The sequence below is a fragment of the Hemibagrus wyckioides genome, linkage group LG27 (assembly GCF_019097595.1).
Source record: "Hemibagrus wyckioides isolate EC202008001 linkage group LG27, SWU_Hwy_1.0, whole genome shotgun sequence".
Taxonomy (NCBI): domain Eukaryota; kingdom Metazoa; phylum Chordata; class Actinopteri; order Siluriformes; family Bagridae; genus Hemibagrus; species Hemibagrus wyckioides.
The window spans coordinates 11,653,087-11,677,142 of record NC_080736.1 but is presented as its reverse complement, the minus strand read 5'-3'; the positions used below and the strand labels follow the sequence as shown (position 1 = coordinate 11,677,142).

The following is a 24,056-nucleotide window of genomic DNA, read 5'->3' as shown; positions in this document are numbered from 1 at the left end:
GCCCTGTGGTTTTGGTGCTTGAAGACTGAGGGGTCAGAGTGGCTCTGTAGGTAAAAGTCAGCTTGGTGTCTAAATTGGACATGTGCCCAATGCCATACATTAATGACCTTTTTGATTAGTTACAAGTGTACCACTTTTATTCCACACTAGATTGTGATATTGGCAGATTCCCTCTGACTCCAGTATCCCAAAATAATAATCCCATCCTTTCCTAAGAACTGAATATTATGGTCAGTCATCTCTTAGATAAACTACAAATTCCTACTAAGCTGTAAGCATTGCAGATGATTTTTTTTGTTTTAGCTTAGAAAACCACTGAAAATTGTATCTTTGTGAAAAATGTGGGTGATAGATGTCACTGCTATGACACTGAAACAGACACAGCCATCTAATGACAGCATTATGCAGAAAGACAAATTCATTATATTATACACCTCAATGATGAGATTCATTAACTAGCTGTAAGATGTTTGATCTTATTTTTAGCTATGTGTGACCACCTTCTCGTACCTGTTCCCTGTGCTGCTCTTGTGGCCATCTCCTCCTCTCCTCTGGAGTGTGCAAGTGCCCTTTTGAGCTTCTCTGTGGCTGTGGGTTGTGCCCGGCAGGGGGGATGTTGAGGGTTTTCGGTCTTCCATCATGGCGGTGTGGTGGGGGATAAGGTGCTGGTTCAGCTTTGGGCTCAGCTTCAGCCTGGTAACGCCCAGGCACGGGTGCCAACTCCTCTGGGCTCTGATCAGCCCCACTGCTAAGGCTGCCCATGCTCATGCTCATCTTAATCTCAGCCACAATTTGATCAATGTCTTCCTCCGTTTCTTCACCTGTTTCACCTTCTATGACCTTGTGGACTGCATACATGGAGTTCCCATTGTCCTCTGGGGCATAGTAGTCCCCTGTGTAGGCCTCTCTGTCTTGCTCCTCCTCTGGTTCCTCTTCTTCATTAGCGCAGTACTCCTCACTCTCCTCATCCTCCTCCTCTTGTTCCTGGGTTTGAGGAAGAGCTTGGTCCTGGTGATGGTACTTATGGTGCAGATGGTGATCGAGGACTGGTTCAGGTCTCCCGTCATATATCTGCTGGTCAGAGTCCTGCTCCAGAACTTCACAGCGCACCTCACCCTCACCCTCCACCCACTCCTCCACTGCTTCTTGGCACTCATCTGTGTCTGGAGGTGGCTCAGCACGCTCATACCTGCCCTCATTACAGTCCATTCCCTCCATGTAACTGTCATCCTCCGGACAATAACGGATGTAGTACGTCACTCCCTCATCTTCTTCAGGCAAACCTTCATCATAATCCTCTTCATCCTCGGATGTATTGTTGACGTAGTCTGAGCTGGAGTCTCCATCAAGGCTGTCTGGATGGCCATGATAATTAGAGTGGGTGTGCTCTGGAGTGGCAGGATGGCTGCTGGGCAAGTCCACCTCTTCCTGCTCACAATAAGGGGGTACAGGGGTTTCAGTGTCTTGTCGCTCTTCACACTCTTTGCTAGGATAGGTGGCGGGGCAGGGGCATGGTGCTGGAGCATGAAGCTCTGCTGAGGCCATGCTGCTGCTGGGCCCAGGCCTCTTCCTCTGAGCCATAGAGAGAGACACTCACTGACCTTCCATCTCTAGGGATCCTGAGACACAAAGGAAAGACATTATCATGAATGGGGTTTTCTACACACATTTGAAAGTTCAAATCCTAGAACTAGCACACTAACAGTGATGGACCATTAAGGCTGAATTACTCCAGGAGTGTTGTACAATATTTGACCCTTGATGAAGCCATTATATCTTATTGAACTACTGAATATGTAATAATTCTTCTAATCTGTACACCTAAGATAACATCCAGCCTGTAAATTGTTAGCATCAGTATTCCTTCCACCCAGAGGGCAGGGCCAATTATGCTCTCTTAGACCACAAATGACCACAAATGACCACAAATTATTGTGATTCAATCTCACAATTTTCCGATGATGCAATAAACACATAAGCAGCTGCAAGTCTTTTGAGAAAGTTCTATCGCCATGCCTCAGACCCTTAGCAGAGAGTGTGTTCATCTTCACCATTCATACTAACTAGTACAAGTTCAATTAACTGAACAAAGTACCCTTAGAAAATTATGCCACAAAGTACAAATAACACAAAACCAAATGCCTAGACAACTACAGACAATAACAAATCAGACCAAATTACGGCCATAGATTCAAGCTCTGTTGAATCCCATCGATCCTCTCAGCCAAGCAGCAATGCCTCACTCATACACGGTAGGACACTGGATCACTTTAACTGCTCAGTGCCTGATCAATTACTATTATTGAGCGGGACAGATCTTCATTTAGAAGGTTGCCTGTGATGTCCATAGAACTGGGGTCTGGACTCATTCCGAACAAAAAAGAGTCTGCATTTATTTTTCTACTTGATTAGGTTCTAACAGCCTAGAATAGCATAATATATTGAGGACATCCATATATACAATCAAAGCAGTCAAAGTATTTGCTGGTAGTAGAGTTGGTGATGGGTTTTTGGATGGTTATTATCAGGGATGGTGGTTAATTGATTTAAGCACAGCGAGGTGGGCAATCACATGGTCAGAGAGGCAGAATGAATCTTGCATCCCAGAATTCCAGCTGGAAAGGGTGTGGCAGTGATTGTAAGAAATTAGTGTGAAGAGTTGTGCTGTGCTACAAGTGTATGGTGATAAACTGAACCTAATTTAAAAAACTTAAATACCAGTGGAAGCAGATCAATTATGTTAGGAATTATTGATGCACGCTATATAATCAAACCAAATGATTGAGGTAAAGAGAATAAGAACATGTTCTATATTCTGAGTCACACTCTAACACACACACACTGTGCCATCTCCACCAGCAGCCTCTCAGAGGGGCTTTTGTTACTGCTTTCCTTTCTCTCTCTTTCTCTCTCTCTCTTGCTCACACACACACACACACACACACAGCCATTATTATGCCTTCCATCACCAGACATTACAGCTGATAATCAACCAAACGTCTGCACAAAGACGCATGAACGTGAGGAGGACAGAGAAGACCCCACCACCACCCCACACACGTGCCCTGACATCAGACTTACAAACCACACTTACACCAACACTCCACAGATTCTTTACACTTTGACCAAGCTCTCTCATATTACTCGTATCACCTTTCACAGCATGTCAGCACTCTTAGATCGCATTCTGTACACACCTCAACAAAAGAGCTCTCCGGGGAAATCACACCTCTCAAGCTGCTGTTTCAATCACTGTGCAGCTCCAGCCCAATGCCATGGCACCTACAAATCATGCAGGTGAATAAGACTTCTATGTCCTACCTGTTTCTCCTGGATACTGGTATAACATTGACGTGCAAAGAACTAAGCAGCCGTGTAGAGATGATTGACTGCTATGCCTTGAATCCCCCCATTGTCCTGCTGCTCCACATCCCTCCTACTCTAAAAGTCCTGTCCAATCCTAGCTCTGAATGGCATAACTAAAAGCTAAACACCACCTCTGGGGACCCATGACCCTTTGCCTCTTTGTTCACCCCTGAATGCATTAACCACGCCTATTCTACAGCTTTGTCTAGAAACTCAGTTATATTACATGCCATATTTTTTGTTCATTAACACCACAATAGATCAGAGAAGAAAGTGTGGAATGATATGAAAAATGTATATACTCTGTAATAAAATAAAAATGTATAGTGTACTTGATTCATGCACATATCCACCAAATATTTCTATGCAGTGCGAATACATGTTGCTTGTTCCTTACATGTCCAATATTCCAATCTATTCCTTGAACCCAAAATATTGGCACAGTGACAATTTACTAAATTGATGCTGCATACATCCTTATGGCTTTTACCGAATTGGAATACATTACCATATCAATTGCCTCTGAGGGCACATGCATGAAAAATCAATTCCACCTGCTCTGTAAAACCAGGATCGCATCCTGACATCAGTTCAAAATGAAACACAAAAGGAAGCAGAGGAGACCGAAATTAATAGAGTATAAAATTCAGACTTGCAGGCCCTGTAAATTCCAAACAATTCCTACAACACAACTGAGGGAAATGACGGTGGCATATATATGACTGCACTGCAATCTCTCTTGACAAAAAGCAAGGAGAGAGAGAGAGAGCGAGAGAGAGAGAGAGAGAGAGAGAGAGAGAGAGAAGTAACAAATTCCCATCTGAGAGGTGTTTCCTTACTGCTACTACAACTAATACATATACAGTATATTAGGATGTAATGACGTTTATTCAGAGTTCAAACTTTGAATCAATTTCTTTCTGTATTAAATGTATTGATTCTACAGAGCTCTAATTATATACATTACAGTACTACAAAGATTAATTGTATTTAAAAAAGTTTTGAAATGAGTTGGCCCTTGTGTAAAACATCTCCATCCATCCATCCATCCATCCATTGTCTATACCCACTTTATTCCTAACTAGGGTCATGGGGTTCTGCTGGAGCCTATCCCAGCGCACATAGGGCGAAAGGCAGGGACACCCTGGACAGGTCTGTAAATGAGGTCATCTCATTTAAGTAAAATGTTTCAGAAGTACTAATGAAGTGCCTAAACACCATATGTTTCCCACTTTAGGACTACTGATGGCATTGTACTTTATTGTTCTTTGCTTTTCATTTCATGACTAAAAAGCATGTTTACAAGGCAAGGTTATTTTATTCAAAAAATAAATGTATAAAAAAAAGAGCATAGAGAGCCTGTTTGAGCCTAGTCCTTCAACTGGGATTTATCCAACTGGGATTTATACAAATGGGATTTATACAACAGACTTTTAAAATTCCTGTCATGCCAAAATAAGCTCTCAAATCCACAATAAGTCAATCTATGGTATACAGTATAAGCTCGTCTCTCTCTCTCTCTCTCTCTCTCTCTCTCTCTCGCTGATGGTCTATCACAGCTAATGAGAGATCATCAAAAACTGTGGAGAGTATCAACTATACATTAATTATCACTGTACAAGTGCATGGAGCACAACGTTTCTGCCATAATTGCTGCCATCCTAAGAACATAGTTTTAAATAATATAATACTTGTTAAAAAATAATGATAATGTTATCATAACAAAAATGTAAGTAATGGCATTCTGTGAACATTGTGGGTGACTTTGGAGATGATCTGAAGACTATGGTCTATTTATAAAAAAAAAAAAAAAAACACTGTTGTCACTGTAATGTGTGAATGTAGGAGGTGCAGGACAGGATGTTTGTAGTCTGTAGTCTGTGCAACATGCAGGAGATAAATCGGAGTAAGCATCTAAACACCAAAGACTTGAAAAAGACAAGACTGTGAAAGTCACTGCTTAGAATCGCAGTAATACACATGCAAAACACATATAATAAACATGAAAGGGATGGAGGATTGAAAAATACAAACTGCTCACGGGTGTGAAGCAACATGTTAGACTAAAAACACCCATAGCAACAGGGCAACAAGAACAGAAAATAATCAATGACCATACAGAGACAGTAATGCTCAGTCTACAGGAACAGATAATGGGTGAATGTGGTATCTTGCAGAGCTATACTGGTGCAAAAAGGAGACTCATTATAAATGAATCTTTTCAGTTGCTGTAGGAATCAGTGTCAGAGATCTGGATATTGATCAATCTGATTACAAAACTGTGTGTGTAAATAAGCAGCCTATATAATCAAACACAACAGCAGCATGGTTAAAACAGAAGAGACGTGTCAACAATCTGTCATCTAATAACCAAAGACATTTCCCTTCAAAATAAGTAACAGTCACAGTTATTTTGCCCTGAAATGATCCAGAACAGCTCATTAACACAACCAATTAACCTCTACCAGACACCAATAAGAGTAGGTTTGTTTGTTTGATGCAAAAAAATAAATGGCAGGGATTAAAAGAAATGAAAGAAAAGCTGGTTGAGGAGGAGAAAAAGGTCAGATGGTGTTCTGATTGCCTCTGGTAAGAGTTTTCCCAGTGGTCCTTCATCTCCATCACCACAAGGAAAGCTGACACCATCCACCTTCCTGCTATGTTGAGTCTTTTTTTAGTAATCTTTGAGTAGGTTTTCTTTCATTTCACACTTTTGCTGATCAAATCAGATTGAATAGCTTTGAAATTCTTCATCTGCTTCAGAGCATTTCCTTGTCAGGATCTTTTTCTAATGAAAAAAAAAAAGCCTTAAATATAAAATGGCCAAAAATGCATATGAGATATTTTGAAAAGATTAAAATCAATCCACATGAAAAATGTCCCACAGACTGAGCAAATTACTTCTAAGAATGAATAAGTGTCACATAGAAACTAGTTAATTAAATTTACCTGACTATCAAAGTCATAGTTAGTGTGTTTATCTCTTCCTCTGATTTCACTAGTGAAATACTATATAATAAATTACGATGCAATATTAATTGCACGTCAGCTCATATTAATAAAAGTGGTAGCTTTGACACAAAGAAGCTTCACTGAGACTAAAAGACATAAGAGCCATGTTTCCTTCACTGGAATATACAAACACAGAGACAGACAAAGAGGCTGATCCTTCTTCACTAGGACTGTCATAAACAGAAGCCACACCTCATTCACTGGGTCACTGGGTATAACAAAGAGGACACACCTCCTTCACTGATACTGACAAGATACAAAAAATCCATGCATGCTTTACTGGACACAAACAGGCCACATCCCAATTACTGAGGCAACAGACACAAGAAGCCACACCTCCTTTACTGGACTTACAAACACAAAGAGACCACACCTTCTTTACTGGGACTGATAGACACAAAGAGACACACCTACTTGGCTAAGACTATGATAACAGTGTATTAAAAAATTTTATCAAAAAATTTGTGGGCAAAAACCACAACATGATGTCTGTGACTGAATTTTATTCAATTTAATCCAATTAGCAGAGCACTATGTAAGCGCACACACACACACACACACACAGACATACTTAAAAATCATTATATGACAATTGTATCTTACTAAATAATCACATGTTTATAACCATTTTGGAAAAAAACACATATTATATTATGAAATGACATAAAAATGATGAGAAACTGAATATTTACTCAGAATTCTTGCTCCTTTAAACCAGAAACCATTCCACGTTAATTTCTAGAGCACTGTTTAAAAACCCTGAAACACAAGAAGAGAAACCTTTGCAGCTTATATCCAGGCACACATGTTCATTCATCAGTATACTGGAAAAGGAGAGCCCAGTGTATTAAAGCCCTGCACTGTGATGCATGATTTCAATTTAACAGCCACAGAAACCATAAAAATTTCTAGAGGATTTACAGCCTCTCTGTTCTCACGCTGGAATGAAGAATGAAAATGTGGCACTGCAGAGAGGTAGAGAAAACATTGCAGCAATCAGTTGCTACTCCTCAAGTCTCTGGAAAAGAGTGAGGAGCTACATCTAGGACGTACAGTGCCACACAGGTACAGTTATCCTACAATAAATGGTAGATTTCTCCACTGTGCTATGCAGATGTACAACGCCATGTTCCTGGCTCACACTCTAAGTCACTCATATTTATCAGAAGGAGTATTCTCCACAAGGGGACACTATTTATCAGATATGTATCATTGTGGCAAAGGAGGAAACCAGTATAAACAAAGCAGGCTATGTGGACTATATGATTGCTTGGTCATGTGGATTAAGTAATATGTAAATGCAATCAAAAGCAGGCTGAGAACACAAGCTTCAAATAAGCTATAAATAATTGCGCTGTAGAACGACTGTTTCATATAGACAGTGTTCACTCACCCGAATAAGGATATCTGAGCACTTGATTAAACATTCTGAGCATTATTCACTGTGCATAATGCATTCTGCATTGACGCTCTCAGGTCAAAGAAAAGCCTATTAAAAGTTTATTAAAATGAATGGTTATATGGTGTGTATACATACATACTGTTCACCCTCAGTATCTCAGTCAGGGTTACATTGGTTTAAATTTGTTGTTTCTTCATATTCTGAGAAACAGACCCGACCAAGTTCGTTAGAAAATATTAGAGGATGGATTAAAATATTAGAGGATGGTGCAAACAAAAATAATCATGGGGTAGTGATTAAACCTTCTGAAGAAGCTAGTGGGACTGGTCAGAATACCTCTATCTTAATTATTCACACACTTTAACTACAATGAACACAGTTCAAGTATCTTGGGTTTGCAAGTTTTGTATTTCCATGCACAGTTAAGTGAGATTGTTATAAAATAATTGGCACTATGATCAGATACTGTCAATAAATCCATTAATTCTAAAAAATATTCAAATCATATCAAATTCAAATTCAGTATATTTGTATATAAAGTATGAAAAGGCGATGTCGATGGCCATCCTACTTCCTCTCTCCTGCTTCCACTGCTCCCAGACACACACACCTGAAATCAAGATCTATTTCTTTCAATATTGTTTATACAATGCACTGCTGAAGCAAATTCATTTCATCAGATTTTAATATATGGGGGTAATAAAAAGAGCTGTGTGTCTTTACCAGAGATGTCAAGCCCAATTCAGTCACAGCTGCCAAAATGTGCATAAATACAGCCTGTTATGAAATTAGTGCTGCAAAACTGTAAATACTGAAGCGGGTCTATCAATACAAAACAGGATTTCATTTTTAGCCTTCGGGTGTCTATAGATCACACCTTCATTTTGTCATCTTTTAAAGATGATTTGCCCAAAATTACGTCCGATGCACAGTGTTTACACCAGGAGTGCATGCTTTCATTCCAACCAAGCAGTCGCCATACCTGAGTCTATTGAAAGCCATGATCAACTGATTAAACAGGTGGAATCAGGCGTGGCTCGTGGGTGATTGGAATGAACACATGCTCTCACACCCGCACCATAAGACAGGACACCACCGCTTTACACACTCAATGTAGTAACAAGACTTTCAGGCACTGAAGCATGTTTACGGCTTTGTGTGTGCATTTAATTATGGGTTTTTCTGCCAAGTCTATAAAAGCAGCTCAAAGCTGAACCCTAAGCTGAGTGGCAGCACAATTCCGTACAGTTTGTACATGCTGATGCCGAAGGCCAAGCTCAGTCGCTTATGAAACAAGAGGAATGTGAACCAGAAGACAAATTACACTCCAAAAACTAATTAAAATACAAAGCTTCCACAAACAACTCAACCTTTTCTGATTCTTTTATGTCTCTTGTAGCTTATGCACAAGCAACTATTGTAGACAGAACAATGAGCACAGAAAAATAAGCGCAGTGTCCACAATATGCAAATTTTATTCCGCAGCAAGAACGTTGTACACGTACGCATGTACAGGAGTGCTCACGAAATGCTATTGTGCAAACTTATAAAAATAGAAGATAGCTCAGGAGTGTAAACTTTACTGGTTATTTATGGCTGTTTCGCTACTGTTGGATCAGTCTGGTCATTAAAATAAACTTCTGGAATATTCAATAATCCTCACTTTAATTTTAGTGTTTAGATGATTATGTTATTGCCTGATCATAAAATGGACCTCGGGGAAAGATGCCCATCAGCAATCCTGCAAAAAGTCTGTGTGAACGTGAAGACGTGCAGATGGTTTGGATATCCGCCAAGCTCTGATTGGAACATTGTGGCTCTCAGACCAGTTCCCAGCTTCTCAAAAACATCAGAGCAAAATGACAGCTGCAAGATAATGATGAGAGTATGTAATGTAATCATCACTGCACAGCATTTATATAGTTGTTACAATTGATTGTTGTGCTTTTAGGAGTAGCCGCCATAACGACACACATTATCAGGTAAGAAAGTTTGCATTGGAACTGACAGTAGAAGAACATGTTACTAATAAACGCTTGATCTCTCCATTATGCCTGCACTATGGATAATATTTTCACTAATTGTTGACAGGCGTCGTCATTACTGCTGTCTCAACTAAAAAAAGGACGACTCTCCCAGGCACAGATGAAGACTAATCAGCACTTGTCCTTGGTGTTGTGAACAACACCATCGAATTTCACAGACTAAGAGGTTTAGGAAACCACAGAGGGATGCAGTGACACTGCAGCACATGAGAATGTGACCTGCATAAGCTCACAGTCAGCCTATGTGTGGTTCACTGAGTCAAAGTTTGTGTGTGTGTATATATATATATATATATATACATGCCTGCACGCTGTGGAGATAGAGACCCATAGGCAGGATTCAGCAAAGCACTACTTTTATTACATAAATACAAGACAGAAGGTAACTAACTTAACACTAGACATTGTATGGTGTAAAACTAAACAAAAGACAAAACCTGAACATGGAGAAACAAAACTTAAACATGGCAAAACAAAACCTGAACATAACACCACGGCACAGTTAACAATCATGGACAAGGACACAAACACAAGGATCCATAGGCACAAAAGGGCGTGGCACAAAAGACACACAAAGAAACAGACTTCCAAGGTTCACCTGCCAGCGCCCTCTCTGGGCTTGGCAGGGAACTGTCCAGCTGTTTCTGACTATATATATATATATATATATATATACATATATATATATATATATATATATATATATATATATATATATATATATATATATATATATATATATTCTACACTAGGTGGGATACATTAGGCAGCAAGTGAACATTTTTTCCTCAAAGTTGATGTGTTAAAAGCAGGAAAAATGGGCAAGCGTAAGGATTTGAGCGAGTTTGACAAAGGGCCAAATTGTGATGGCTAGACCACTGGTTACAGATCATCTCCAAAACTGCAGCTCTTCTGGGGTGTCCCTGGTCTGCAAGGAAGGAACAGTGGTGAACCGGCGACAGGGTCATGGGCGGCCAAGGCTTATTGATGCACATGGGGATATATATATATATATACATGGAGGACAACCAGGGTAGCTATCTGGGAACATGCAAGGTGAGGAGCTCTGAAGGGTTTAGTAGTCCATTGTCATTTTTGCCAGTGTCTATTGCAATTTTGCACTAAGTGCTGCAGTAAGAGGAGGGAATTATATGCTATAAATAGATAAATAGATAACATATAAAAATATGTTTTAAACACAAACTTTTGAAACTGTTAACAAAATGAGGACACCAATCTGAAAAGTATCAAAAAACATATGTGTTCATGTTGCTCCAGCTAAGGCACCTGTGCATTTTCCCATAACGAGCGGAACAAAGGCTAGACCATACAGACTGCTGTTTCTATTGCAATGATTGTCAGACCAGAAAGTAGGCTAAATCCCAAATGGCTTCCTACTCCCTACATAGTGCTTTCTGCACCCTATCTAGCACACTATGTGGGCTGTTGAAGCTATTTTGGATTTGCCCTGCAGCTCTGCTTGGTAGCTAGCTTACTCGAAGGTTAGCTAATCTGGATTGTCTGATATTCGTATGACATGAGAGGTACGAAAGTGAAAGAAAGTCTTCAAATGCTCTGTTTAAAAGCTGATGCCACTGGATGTGGTCAATGTCTCATATGAAACATGAAAAACCTTATTTTACTATTTCACATGATTGAGATAAACTTTCTCATTATTAAGATCATTGTTATTTGTACTGTTAATTGTATTAGCTTTGTTAATAACAGGCTGCATTTCTGCAAATTTAATACATAACTTAATAAAGGTCTCTGGATGTATTAATTATCGCATTCGCTTCTTGTTCCCAAAGTGACTTTCAGGCTTAGTCAATTGCACTGTGAGTGCAAAATTAATCAATTTGCATTAACAATACTAAGTGTTGCACCATTAGGTATAAATGCTCCAAATTGCACATTGTTTAAAGAAAAATGCAGAATAGTCAATATATGCTATTGTGCTCAGTTTTTATGTTTTTGTAGATGTTATCAAGATTTTAAGGGCTTTTTTACACAAGTCTTTAGTCTATTTATTTATTTATCTATAAACCCTTTTTAGTGTTCAATGATTTTCTTTTATTGGGAATAAAAAAACAAACAAACTTGAATCGCTTGTTCATTTCCCTGCTGACAAAATGTCCCATCCACCAGTTTATGAAAGTTCATATGTAAAAGAGCTTCCTGTGTAAAACAGAGTGACTACAGTGATGAGCTCCAGTTGCACAGATTTGTTCCACTTTTTCGGATATTAATTGTCTTCTACTCAGGCTAGAGATTCAGAATCAACTCCCAAAAGCTCCACCAATCACAATCAAGCTTATCTTTCTCGGGAGATATCTTTCCCAGTCAGAGTGTTGGGGATTAAATAGTTTTGGTTCTTCCTCTACTACACTAATGAGAAATAGCAGCCAGTGCTCCCTGAACACTAAGCCCACCATCATCTCTTTGTATGGATTGAGCAGGAAAGTGTTAGTGCTAGGCTGTTCGGTAAATATAATCAGAGACTGCATGTTCAAAGAGGAATAATGTTATGACCTTCATAAAGAATAAATGCATGTTTACCTGAATTATACTGAATTGGACAGATTTCTATATGGAAAGAACAAACCAAGTTCCATAAAATTATATTTTACGATTTATCATCGTGTTGTTCAGGTTGTCTTGTTCATTTAACACTCACAGCACAAAAAGATAAATACTTTCTATTATCTGGATTACTTTGTAATTACCCCATTTTTCACTGACTTCTTTGTATCATACTAAATCTTTAACAGAACCTCAGTGATCTGTGTTCTTTTTTAATGTATTATATAAATGATATTAATTAAATAACTGCTTATTGCTATTTTTTTTAAAACCAAATGCATTTCAGATGACTAACTTTATGCATTTTCACCAATTTTATATTTATGGATTCCTTGTTATTACTTTCGCTCATGCTCCCTTAAGGCACAGCTGACATGTGGTGGTATTAATGAATCCAAGGTCATCTGTTGTCTTTCTTTACAGAAGATGTGTCTCTAAGCATCTCCTGACCTACAAAATGAATCCTGAGGTGGGCAGAGCACTGAATCTGGTGGCATCAGCAATCGTGAGCCAGTGGAATACAGCACCTCTTAATGGAGCTGCTTTATCATGCGTGCCTGAGTCATTAAAAAGCAAATTAAAGTCATGAAATGTAGTCAGCTGGAAAAATTAGACTTCTACTAGACAAATACATGAAGTACTTCAGGAGAGTGTGTTCATTTCTCATGCTCCACTCATATCCACACTGCTGACGTAAGCGTGGGATGTGAAAATGAAAGTCTAAATATGATCTGAATGCAATTATGTCATTTCCTATTTCCTCTGGACCTCCGAGAGTAGCAAGCGAAGATTAAATAAAAGGAAAGGTTTGATGAAAATGAATAAAATGTATGTAATTAAGCACATCCTACAAATGTAGCCAATCAGCCATTTGCTCTTCTTATTGCTCTGATTATTGATAGTAGGGTTATGATGATAGCCGGGTTTCAGTTATTGCACCACTGACTATATATTGTGATTGCTTTTGCGATTGCTTTTCCATCCTAATCAGAATTGCACGGCAAAATTAAATGCAGCAGCATGGATTATGTTTAAAAGTACATCACAGCCACTTCCGACACAAATTTAGCATTTAATTTTGAAAAAGTAATCCCCTGCAGGTTGTTTTTTATTAAAGAGAACAAGAGCTGTAAGAGCAAAGCAATGGAGGTTTTGCATTTCAATGTGGCTCACTGTGTCACAAATGAAAAGCAGTACCATTTTTGTATTGTATTTTGCTCATGTAATGATTTTCACTCTGTCACGGAATCTTGTCCATACTACGCTTTTCTTTCTCCTCGTGTAATGACTTGAATGAGTTGGCCAGTTCTCCGAGTTTCCTGAGATTTATAATATCCTCTCAATCTCTCTCTCTTTCATTTCGTCTTAGCCATTGCTCGTCCTCAGTGGGCAACTTTACAATACGTGACATTTTCCTCTTCCCCTAACGACAGGCCCAACTGTCGCTCATAGCCGTTCATCTGCCGCATAAAAGACCTTAAGGAATTTACAGCTATTGAGTCACAATTTAGAATGTGTGTCTCTTAAATAACAAATCATGTCTTATGAAAAAAAACTGAGCGTCTTTTTGGAAGCAATGTGCAGCAATGAGCTTCAAATTCGTCTAATTTCTCTCCCTCAATGTGAAAAGAGGGACCCTGTCTCATTGAGATTCTGCAGCCGCTTTCATGTCTGACTCCCACACACTGCAGGGAGTAGGAGCACTCTCAGTTGGCCCTCATCGGTCTGTAGTGTTTGTTCCTAAAGCGACCGCACGCTGCTGGGGCCTCTCTGAAAGGCTCAAGGCCGGCCCCCGCTGCTCTTTGTGCTCAAGCTAACTAAGCTGAATTTTGCTTTTAGCACCTTCACATATAAATAAGAAATAATGTTTCGTTAATTTCATGTGTCATGTCAAAACTAAATGTGTAGCTGAGTAAAGAAATGTCTTCATATTCCAGGCCTCCAGGTGCCCATAGAAGTGTGAATTAAAATCTAATGGGGAAAATAGGTTGCTGTATTTTGGTTATAATTAAGTGCCCAAGGCTAACATGCTAATGAAAGGGCCCGAGCCATTGCTTCACAACTCACTGCTTACGTCAAGATTTCAGCAAGAGCCTACATCAAGCTTTCTGTCACTCACTCTCTTTCTGTCTCTCTGTATCTGCCTACCATTATAGTCTGTTTCCTGATTAGCTTAGGGAGTGGCAAATAGTGAGAAAAAGAGAGAGAGAAAGCTATCGAGGGAGAACAGTGAGATAGTGAGAGGAAGATGAACTATGAAAGCTCTTTACTCGATTATTTACCTACAATTGGCATATTTTAAAAGAAAACCAGTCCAATATACCCAGAAAGAATAAGAGTAAATGAGAGAGAGAGAGAGAGAGAGAGAGAGAGAGAGAGAAATTGAAAGTAAAATTGACAAAAAAAACTAAACTGGGGGACAGAATAAAGATTGAAAAGAGACTAAGAGTGGGACAGAAAGAAAAGAGAGGATATATTAGAGAAGTGAGAGAATGCATGAGATTGAGAGACAGAAGGAAAAGAAGGACAGTATTATTGAAAGAGGAAGACAGAAGGCATAAAACAAAAACAGAGTGAGAAAGATAGAATTACTAACCTATTTGGCCATAACATACTGAACTGTTCATGATTTACTCAATTCATTTTTTTGCACCACACACATTGCCATGTCAGTGTTATTGCCTGCTGAGAAAAACACGCGTGTTGGAACTGGTGGTCATTAGATCTTCATTATTAAGCATTATCAAGCTGTGAATCAGAAAATGCAATTGAATGGCCACATCGGTTACAGGACCACATTAACACATACAAATTAAAGACCTTTGCAAAATCAGAGCTGCTTTCTTAGCACATAAGGTCTCACAGAGCAAAGCAATGGGCAGACAAACTGAATTCTTAAACAAAAACAAACAAAAAGGAAACAGCTCAATAACACACCAGACCTGGATGGCAAATACAATCAGGTTACAGTAAGAAATGATGCATTTGATACAATTTTATTATATCTTTCATTTTACAAAATTATTAGTATGTCATGAAATATTACTTAATACTCAAGTTAAGAAATATTACTAAATACTATCAATTAGTGGTGTCAGTATTACAAATGAATACTACACAGGACCAAATAACTGACTGTATATTAACCCATTATCAGATGATCTTTCTTAAAGACCATAAATCAAAGCTAAGGGTTATTTTTTTTTACTTTGGTAGTTATATCTTGAACAGATGCATAGGGTTCATCTGTATGTACTGCTTAAAAGACAAAGTTTTTATTTATTTCTTTAGCCCTATTTGGATAGGATTCGTTTTACATGAGAGGTGAAGCAACATAATTATTAGTCTCTGGGACCTTTTCCTATCTGAATTCATCATGTCAGTCTTTTTACATATATGTGCATGCACATGTCTGAAAACATTACGCCATATTGTATGTACTGTACAAGAACAGTGGAAATATTTCCAAGTTATATGTATATTGTGCATCACATCCAAACATGTCAGTCAATATTTCATTTTATCCTGTGGGAAAAGAAGTTCCCTTTCAAGCGAACTCAATGTCTTGTTTCCTTCCCAGGGAACCGGGTTACATACATAACCTGGTGTAGTTTTATACTTTCTTTCAATATAAAGCTTCCTATTCTATCATCTACTGCCAAACTGAAATGAAAGAAGAATGAAGCACAAGTATAGCCTATATACATGGTATGGTTGCTTAGCCAATCACGCATTACCAATAGCTTATAATAAATGTCAAATCAAACGGACCAAATGTGATGTGTGTAGTACACGTGGAATTTCTATGTGTGTCAAGCATGCATACTTCATGAAGACACTCCCGATTCTCTCATAACAACAGACTGACTTTTTTCCTCTCATTGCTCATACTCACTGTTAAAGTAAAAACAAGAATAATAATCAATCACCGTCTACTGCGGCAGTTTGAGATGCTTACTCTCTCTTCAGTCAACACTTTCCCAGCTGCAGGTACATGCTGGAACAAATATGGCCTCACTCCTGGGAGAAAAATCTGATCATTTTCCCTTGCCTTTGTTTCTAATAAGAATACAGGTGGTGTTGTAGGAAACAAGCAAGCAATCCTCCACAGGTTCAAGTTAATATCCTGCTCCGACTCCAATTTTGCTTATTTGAGTGGCCAATTTTCACAAACCAATCAAATACAAACAGATAAAACGAAAGTCCCACGTGCTCAAGCATTAAACTTTAAATCATTTAGCAACACCGGAAAAAGGCATGTAGTTAATTTCCTAACAACATGACTGCTACACTAATGCTTCATTTCAACCAGCTTCGAATACAACCTGGTTATTAACTGCCCGAGTAATGACAAGAATAATAAATGCTTTGGAAAATACATTGTGTCTTCACTAGAAGCCATTAGAAAGAGAAAAAAAAAAAGAATCCTGAAAGCATGATTCCACAGGCTTTGAATTGCTCGTTTTACAGACAGCTACAGCAGGTGTAGAGCCTCACTATCACTGCTAGTTTTCGGGAAATAAATTCATGACACAGTAAAGCGATCACATCTCGGTGTGTGATGCAAGCACCTGAAACTTGCTCATATTGTGATAATTAGAAATTTGATCACAGACAATCCATTTTGTTATACAATCAGCTAGGAGAAAGTAATGCTTTTAGAAAGAGTTTAGATCAGTTTCTGTTAAAAAGAAAAACGAAAGGATGAAATGTGTGCATGCAGAGAAGTAGACAATGATAAAAAGAAACAAACACGCTATTGGATTGTTTCTTAACTGTGTGTTTTATTTCTTAACTGCATCTTCTATTCCTCATCATCCCTAGTGTTATGTTACATCCAACCCTGTTGGGTTAATTCATTTCATTCTCTTGTCTATTCAAAGCCGCGCCCATGTTCCCAGTCCATCACATTCAGAGCTGCTTGCATATCTATATGTGTGGTGTTGTGTCTGTTCCAGAGAATTAATTATAGTAAGAAAATGATCATGAGAGAGAGAGAGAGAGAGAGAGAGAGAGATTATTTCCTCTCTTCCCCCACATGCCCATGTCAGAAAATTTACAGTGTTAGGCACTGTAAGTTTCCATCCTATACAATAAACACATGCTGTGTGTCTCACCAGGCTTTTTATCAATACTACACACTTGCGGAAAAACAAGCAAACCACAGATGGCCTCAAATGATGAGAGGAGAAAAAGAGAACAGAGCATAGACGAAGTTAGTGCTTCTTTACCTGCCTCACTGCAGTAAGAAAAAGTGAATGTCTGGGAAAAGCTGAGCCCATGTGGCACAGTGATTTGTAAAAGAAAAATAAATAAATAAATAAATAAAATATTCTCTTTTCTGTCAAAAACAAACACAACCACCTCGAACCCAACATGCACAAATACACAGACAAGCTCATATCCACTCAGCAGTAGAAGCGAGACCATGACCAGTGAGAACCGAGCAGCAAAGATAAGAGAAAGAAATTGGTCAAACGGAAAAAACTGATATAGCAAGAAAGTGAGAGAAGAGGGGATGGTAATTGGGTAATGAGAGAGAGAAAGGAGGCAAGGTAAAAGAGAGGAAGTGAAGACTGAGGAATCACACAGTTACAGGAAATATATATATATATATATATATATATATATATAACAGCAAACAGCAATAGGCAACCTGACACAGTTCATTTCCTCCAGCTTGTTAACAAAGAAAATGATGATATTTAGATGATTACAACCAAGCCAATCGAGGAGCCCTGAGCATATTTAACTGATGCAGCAAATTCTACATCAACCCCACTCCATTTACAAATTCATAAACTCCTTCTCTATGCATAGGTATAGTTTTGCTATTAAATGAAATGAGATTGGGAACTGTGATTCAGGGCTCAAACCTTGATGTCCCTCATACTCACAAAAATCTTATTTTATGCATTTGTGTGTACATTTAAGGCAACTCTTATAAACACACTATATAAAACAATGGTAAGGGATAAAATCTGTACTACTGTAATTTTTACATACTGTACTACCATGTTACTTTTCTTTTCTTTTTAATAATATACTTCTATAAACACTAAGTGCATTATCCTGGTCACCCAAACACAAGCACATGTTTGTGTTCCTTGATATAAGTGATATGCATAATTGATAATGCAGCTAGTTAATGTTAAGCCACACCTAAATCTTTATTTTATATGATTTGTTTGCGTCTTTCATAAAAAAGTACACTTGTATTTCTTGTAAGAAAGCTGTTAAATAGATGGATTGTCAAACATTTGGTGTCCAACCAAGACATTTAAGCATGGCCGGATGCACACACATTGGTTTATACCTATGAGTATTTCAGAGTAGCCCAGGCACCTGCAGGAAACTAACACGGACACAGGAAGACTGTCCAAACATGTCCAGCTCGACACAGACCCTAGAGGTGTGAGGCAGCAACACTACCTGCTGATTCTTCAATTTCTGCAAACGCTACACTTCTGAACCTGGCTTAAAGGCACACAGGAGTGAATGGATTTTCTTTGGATCAAATGACTTATTTCTCACCATTTCTAAAGTTGAATACTTTGGTTAAAGTTTGAATTCTTTTTTGACCAATTTCATATTGAAAAAGAAAAAAAAAAACAATTTAACAAAAATAAAGCAATTTTTTATTTACAAAAGTCCTAAATATTTGCAAGAATCGTGATCATTTGAGTTATTACAAAGCTTTACTGATCTATTTCCCCCTATATCCTCACTACACCCTTGTCTTTGTGAATGTTTGTCTCATGAATTTCGAACCGTTGAGCAGATGATGTATGTCGACATGGCAGACTGTTGATATAAAAGCTTAAGTGTGTTTACTGACAGATTGAGGACCAACATGTCCTGACTATTTCAATATACAACAAAATCAGTCACTAACGATTTAAAATCCTTACAATCATGCAGGATGAGACAAAGATCACACCGGCATCTCACTTCCAAGCATCAACCCACTGTACACAAAGGTAGTGGTCATGAACTTGTATTGTGTTAACTGATTGGAAATGAACACGAGTTGTGTTACTGTTTTATACACAGGAAAAGTGAAGCATAACAATGCATCCGCAACTGTTACACCTATAATAAAGCTCTGTACTTTAAATAAAGTGGGCCTGAAGGGCAACAGAGATTATATATGGTACGGGATTATATATGGTATTGTACAGCAGATGTTTTACTGTTGGTGCTCTTACATCTATGTGACCATTACAGAATAAACACCAACCTTTAGAATAGCTGGGCTACTAAATTTGTAGAATTGTGTGGTTAAGGAGGAACAGCAGAGACAGTCATAGAAGACAGAGACAATCAGAAAGGGTGGGATTGGGAGAGTGAAAGAAAGACAAAGGGACTACAGTTAGTGAGAGGGACAGAGAGGAAAATGAAGAGATAAAGAGAGAGACACAAGGAAAGGAAAGTGAGACAGTGAAAGAAAGAGTGACAGAGAGAGAGAGAGAGAGAGATACAGTGAGAGGGTGAAGAAAACTGAAAGAAAGAGAGGAAAGAGAGACATGCAAATGGAGCAGTAGATGGACAATGAAAGCAAAAGACTAAACCAAAAAAATAAGTCCAGAGAGAGAGAGAGAGAGAGAGATTCAGGAAGAGGAAGATGGACTGAGAGTGCAGAGACAGAAATAAACACAGACAGGGCCGAGGCAGTGGGACAGGAGATGGGGAGACAGTAGTGGTGGGGGGGCAGAAGTGGAAGACACAGAGACAGAGAAAGGGACATGCCCTGGAGGTCTCTGTAATATTGCAGAGCAATGATTACAGAAGCTATAAGCCACAGTTAGTCTGCCAGGACTATTTGTCTATTTCTCTATATGACTGTCTCCCCTTCCTCTGTCTAATCTTTCTTTCTGTCTGTGTCCCTGTTTCACTTATACAGTTCAATCTATATTTTCTTTTTAACTATTAAATCTAAATGTGTTCATAGACCCTGAGTGTAAGATGCCCAGGACAATGCCCAGCTGGATAAATAGATCTAGAGTAGAGAAAGAGAGCAGCATAGCAAAACTGCAACACACAGCTCCTGCATTGATCCACTGACAATACTGTCTCTGGTATTGAAGTATACATGAGTTTACACACACACACACACACACACACAGATCAGATATTCTGTGATATACAATGCGTATGTACATATGGGCCACTAAAATACTTTCACATTGATGTGATTTTGTTACAGCTTTGGAGGTTATGCTTAGGTATGATTGTTCTGATTGCTCTGATTTCTGGCTGAAGTTTTGAAGGGTTGCTTCGGTATCTCTAGATAATCATCCTTCCTCATTATGTGATCTATTTTCTGAAATGCACCGGCCCCCTTTCCAGCACAACACCTCCACAACATGATACTGCCAACTTCATCCTTCTCAGTTGAGCTTTAAACTTTAGTCTGGGTTTTTTATATCAGTTTTGAAGTATTGGCTTCTTCCACTATAAACAGACAAAAACGGAAACACTGAACTCACCTACACACATTAGGTAACAGAGCAGTGATGGGGCAGGGGTGGAGACAGGACAAGTGAACGTAAAACAAACGGTACATGGAGGTAACTCCAAATTAAACTTAATAGCAATGCTCAGAACATTGCTGTAGCTGAGAGGGGGTATTCGTGACACATGTACTCACACCTGCATGCAGCTGTGTGACACTACTGCTGTGTGTATGCAATGTGTTACATGCCGTTGAGAAGAATTTGATCAGTGTATGCTGCCACTATAAGCTACCCAGCAGCTGTGAGAATGTGAGCCTCCCTGGTGGGGTACGAGAGGGCATAAAAAGAGGTAGAAACACAGTCCTCCATCATCACAACATTGAAAGCTTTTCTCCACATGCTTACTGGTTTATTCTGCCTCAGAGGAAATCACTGAAAAAAAAAGAGCAGCGGGCAGAAATGGCATCCAGACTCGCCGCTTCTATCAGCCCTGACCAGAAAATTAGTCATTGTGACAATGACCTCTATAGCTATGCAAATTAGTTGAAGACTCTTTTGAGATTGAGGATTTGTGAAAAATAGAGGTGGACACAAAAATTCTTCAGCAGTTCATGAAGTCTGACAGCATCGGCTCTTCCAGAATGAATAGTGCATGATTCAGTGCTATTTTAAGATGGTTGTTTGAAAGGAATGTTTTGAGGTAGAGTTGTGTGGAACGGTTTTTTTAATCCCACTCCCTCTCATTTCTACTAAAAGTTTGCCCAGTCTAGCCCAGACAAGTTTTTTTTTGTTTTGTTTTTTCTGCTTTCAAATATCTCAGTATATTTGAATAAATGTTGCTGGCATTATTTCTTAATAAAAGCATCCACAATAAGGTGCTTGACAGCAAGAAATGCGTGTATGAGGTCACATGGTACAACATCCATGGTCTTAAGGGACCAGGCTTAGATAGAACAGTAATGATCATTTTTAGGATGCTTTCACACCTTTAAATCCATTTATGCATTGATATTTAGATATCATAAAAATCACCTGAGCACAGACAACCATAAAACAGCTCAATATATTAGAGAATAATTATAAACAAGCCTATTTTGAATTACTTTATATATCGTACCCTCCATTCATTTTATTTTAGTTTTGTTCATCAGTCTGAACACGTCACATTTCTGTGGTTATTTTCGTCTGCAAAGAGGTGCAATTGCTGTGTTCACACCTGCACAAACAATATCAAAGAGGAAAACACACCAGGGTTCAATTCTAATAGACCAAACACTGAATATAAATGTGTCCTGTAAAATGTGTTTCAAAATTTAATTCAGGGCTGAAATTTTTTATATAATTTTGTTATTTTTAAATAATTTTGCATGATATTCCCCGTGAAAAAGATGTTTTATGTGTTCCTACAGAAATAGATTTGCTGAAATTTGATTGATTTTACTGAATCTCTGCATAGCAGTTTTATGCAAAAAGTGTATATAAAAATGCACATCTGATAGCAGTAATTCTGCATCCGAAGCGGCACTGCTTCTATTAGCTGTTAGCCAAAACATAACAGCTAAAACATTTGCAGTAAAAGACAAAACATTTTCCATAGTCTGCAAATATCAAATTATTCTGCTGTTTTTCCGCAGGGATCTGATTCATTTAGAGTGACATTCATTGCTTGGCAAAACTAAATTGCCTAAATGACTTTGAACAAGCTGAATATGATCACATGCCACAGCACACATATAGGCAAACATACTACACACACACTCACACACACACACACTCAAATATCTGGAAGAGACGGCATGAATACAGAACACCTCCATTACACACCGCCAATGTGACAGAGCATCATGGCTTATTGCCAGCACAGACCGGGGAAAGAAATTGATTTTTATGCATGTAAGAACATGCAACAAACTTGCTCTCTTCTCTTGACACTGAATCTGAGCTCTCCACTAAATGCATGGAGGATTAGGAGCCTGAGCCTATCATTACTGCAGAAAGCATATCATCAGTTTATCCTCAGCTATTCGCCATTGCAGGTGATTTAATAACCAAATCTGTGTAGTGCTTGTTATTTACGAGCCTTTTAAAGAGCACAGAGTCCAGGCTAAACAGCCGGAGAGCATGTTGACTCAAATGTCAAATCTGTCTATCAAAGCAGAGCTGGAATACAGGTGGATTAGAGGAAGATGGGAAGGGATGAGGGACTCGCTGGCTGCCATCCTGGTGTCTCTATCTGTGTAATGCAGATGAATTGTGAGTATTTAAAAGGAGATTATGTGTGCTGGTTTAGAAATAGTGTGTGGGCTATCTGACTTAACTGACTTCTGAAGGGACACAAGGTAAGCGACTAAGAAATCCTTGTTCTTTTTAACCGCTAATCTTTTTTGGTGTGCAATTAATCATGAAACTAAATGAGAACAAGACAAAAGAAGAAAAAATGAGTCAAAATCAACCTGGGAAAGGTTTCTGGGGCATTTTAGTTTAGATATTCAGACACATTTCAATATGCAGTATTAAAATAAAATGGAAAGCAATCACTTAATTACAATCAAAGAACCATATAGAAATCGATGAACAACTTGGATTATAAAAGCGAAATGCAATTTACTTTGGCTAATAGTCATTTATTTAACGTCAAAACACTACGCAGGCCACATGGCTTCCTTATCTTTACCATCTGCCTTTAACAGCAAAGATGTAAATTGCTTGCGGGCACAGCGCAAAATGAAAACTGTCCTCTCGCTCACATTACCTTACATCTCTATACAAATGTTTCATTACATCGTCAATGTTTTGTGCAACACTTTACTTCAAACTTTGAGCCAATATGTTGCTGCGCTTCGCACAAAATGGGAGACAGATGTAGCCATTTACATAAAAATAACAACAGCAATCTACGGTCCACAATGCAGCAGGTATCGTAACAATTACCCAAGCAGCAGTGCAATGACCAAACACAGTGTGGAGGAGGAGTAATATAATAAGACTGGCTTTTATTTTAAATTTGACAAGTGATGGGCAGATCTCATATACTCTTGGTCTAGTCATCAAATAGGTTTGTGTAGAATAACTGACAGATTCTTTTTGCTGCTCTGATTCTTTCAGGATTTTTTTTGTCATTTCCATCTAATAATTACATTCCAAAGCTTTTCTTTCCTTTCCATTCCTTTTTTTCTATACTATTACAGCTTC

At 38.5% G+C, this 24,056-nt stretch overlaps 1 protein-coding gene across 4 annotated transcripts in view; it reads right to left on the bottom strand.

Moving 5' to 3' along the window:
• apba2b (amyloid beta (A4) precursor protein-binding, family A, member 2b) overlaps nucleotides 1–24,056 on the bottom strand; it is an 88,909-nt gene that overhangs the window by 30,611 nt on the left and 34,242 nt on the right. For 3 of the 4 annotated variants that reach the window (XM_058382437.1, XM_058382440.1, XM_058382438.1), the window contains one exon: nucleotides 511–1,619. In XM_058382437.1, coding sequence (XP_058238420.1) covers nucleotides 511–1,581 — 1,071 coding nt within the window. In that variant the 5' untranslated portion in view covers nucleotides 1,582–1,619. Of the gene's footprint in view, nucleotides 1–510; nucleotides 1,620–3,321; nucleotides 3,399–24,056 lie in introns of those variants that run through there. The other variant, XM_058382439.1, reaches the window with a different exon arrangement.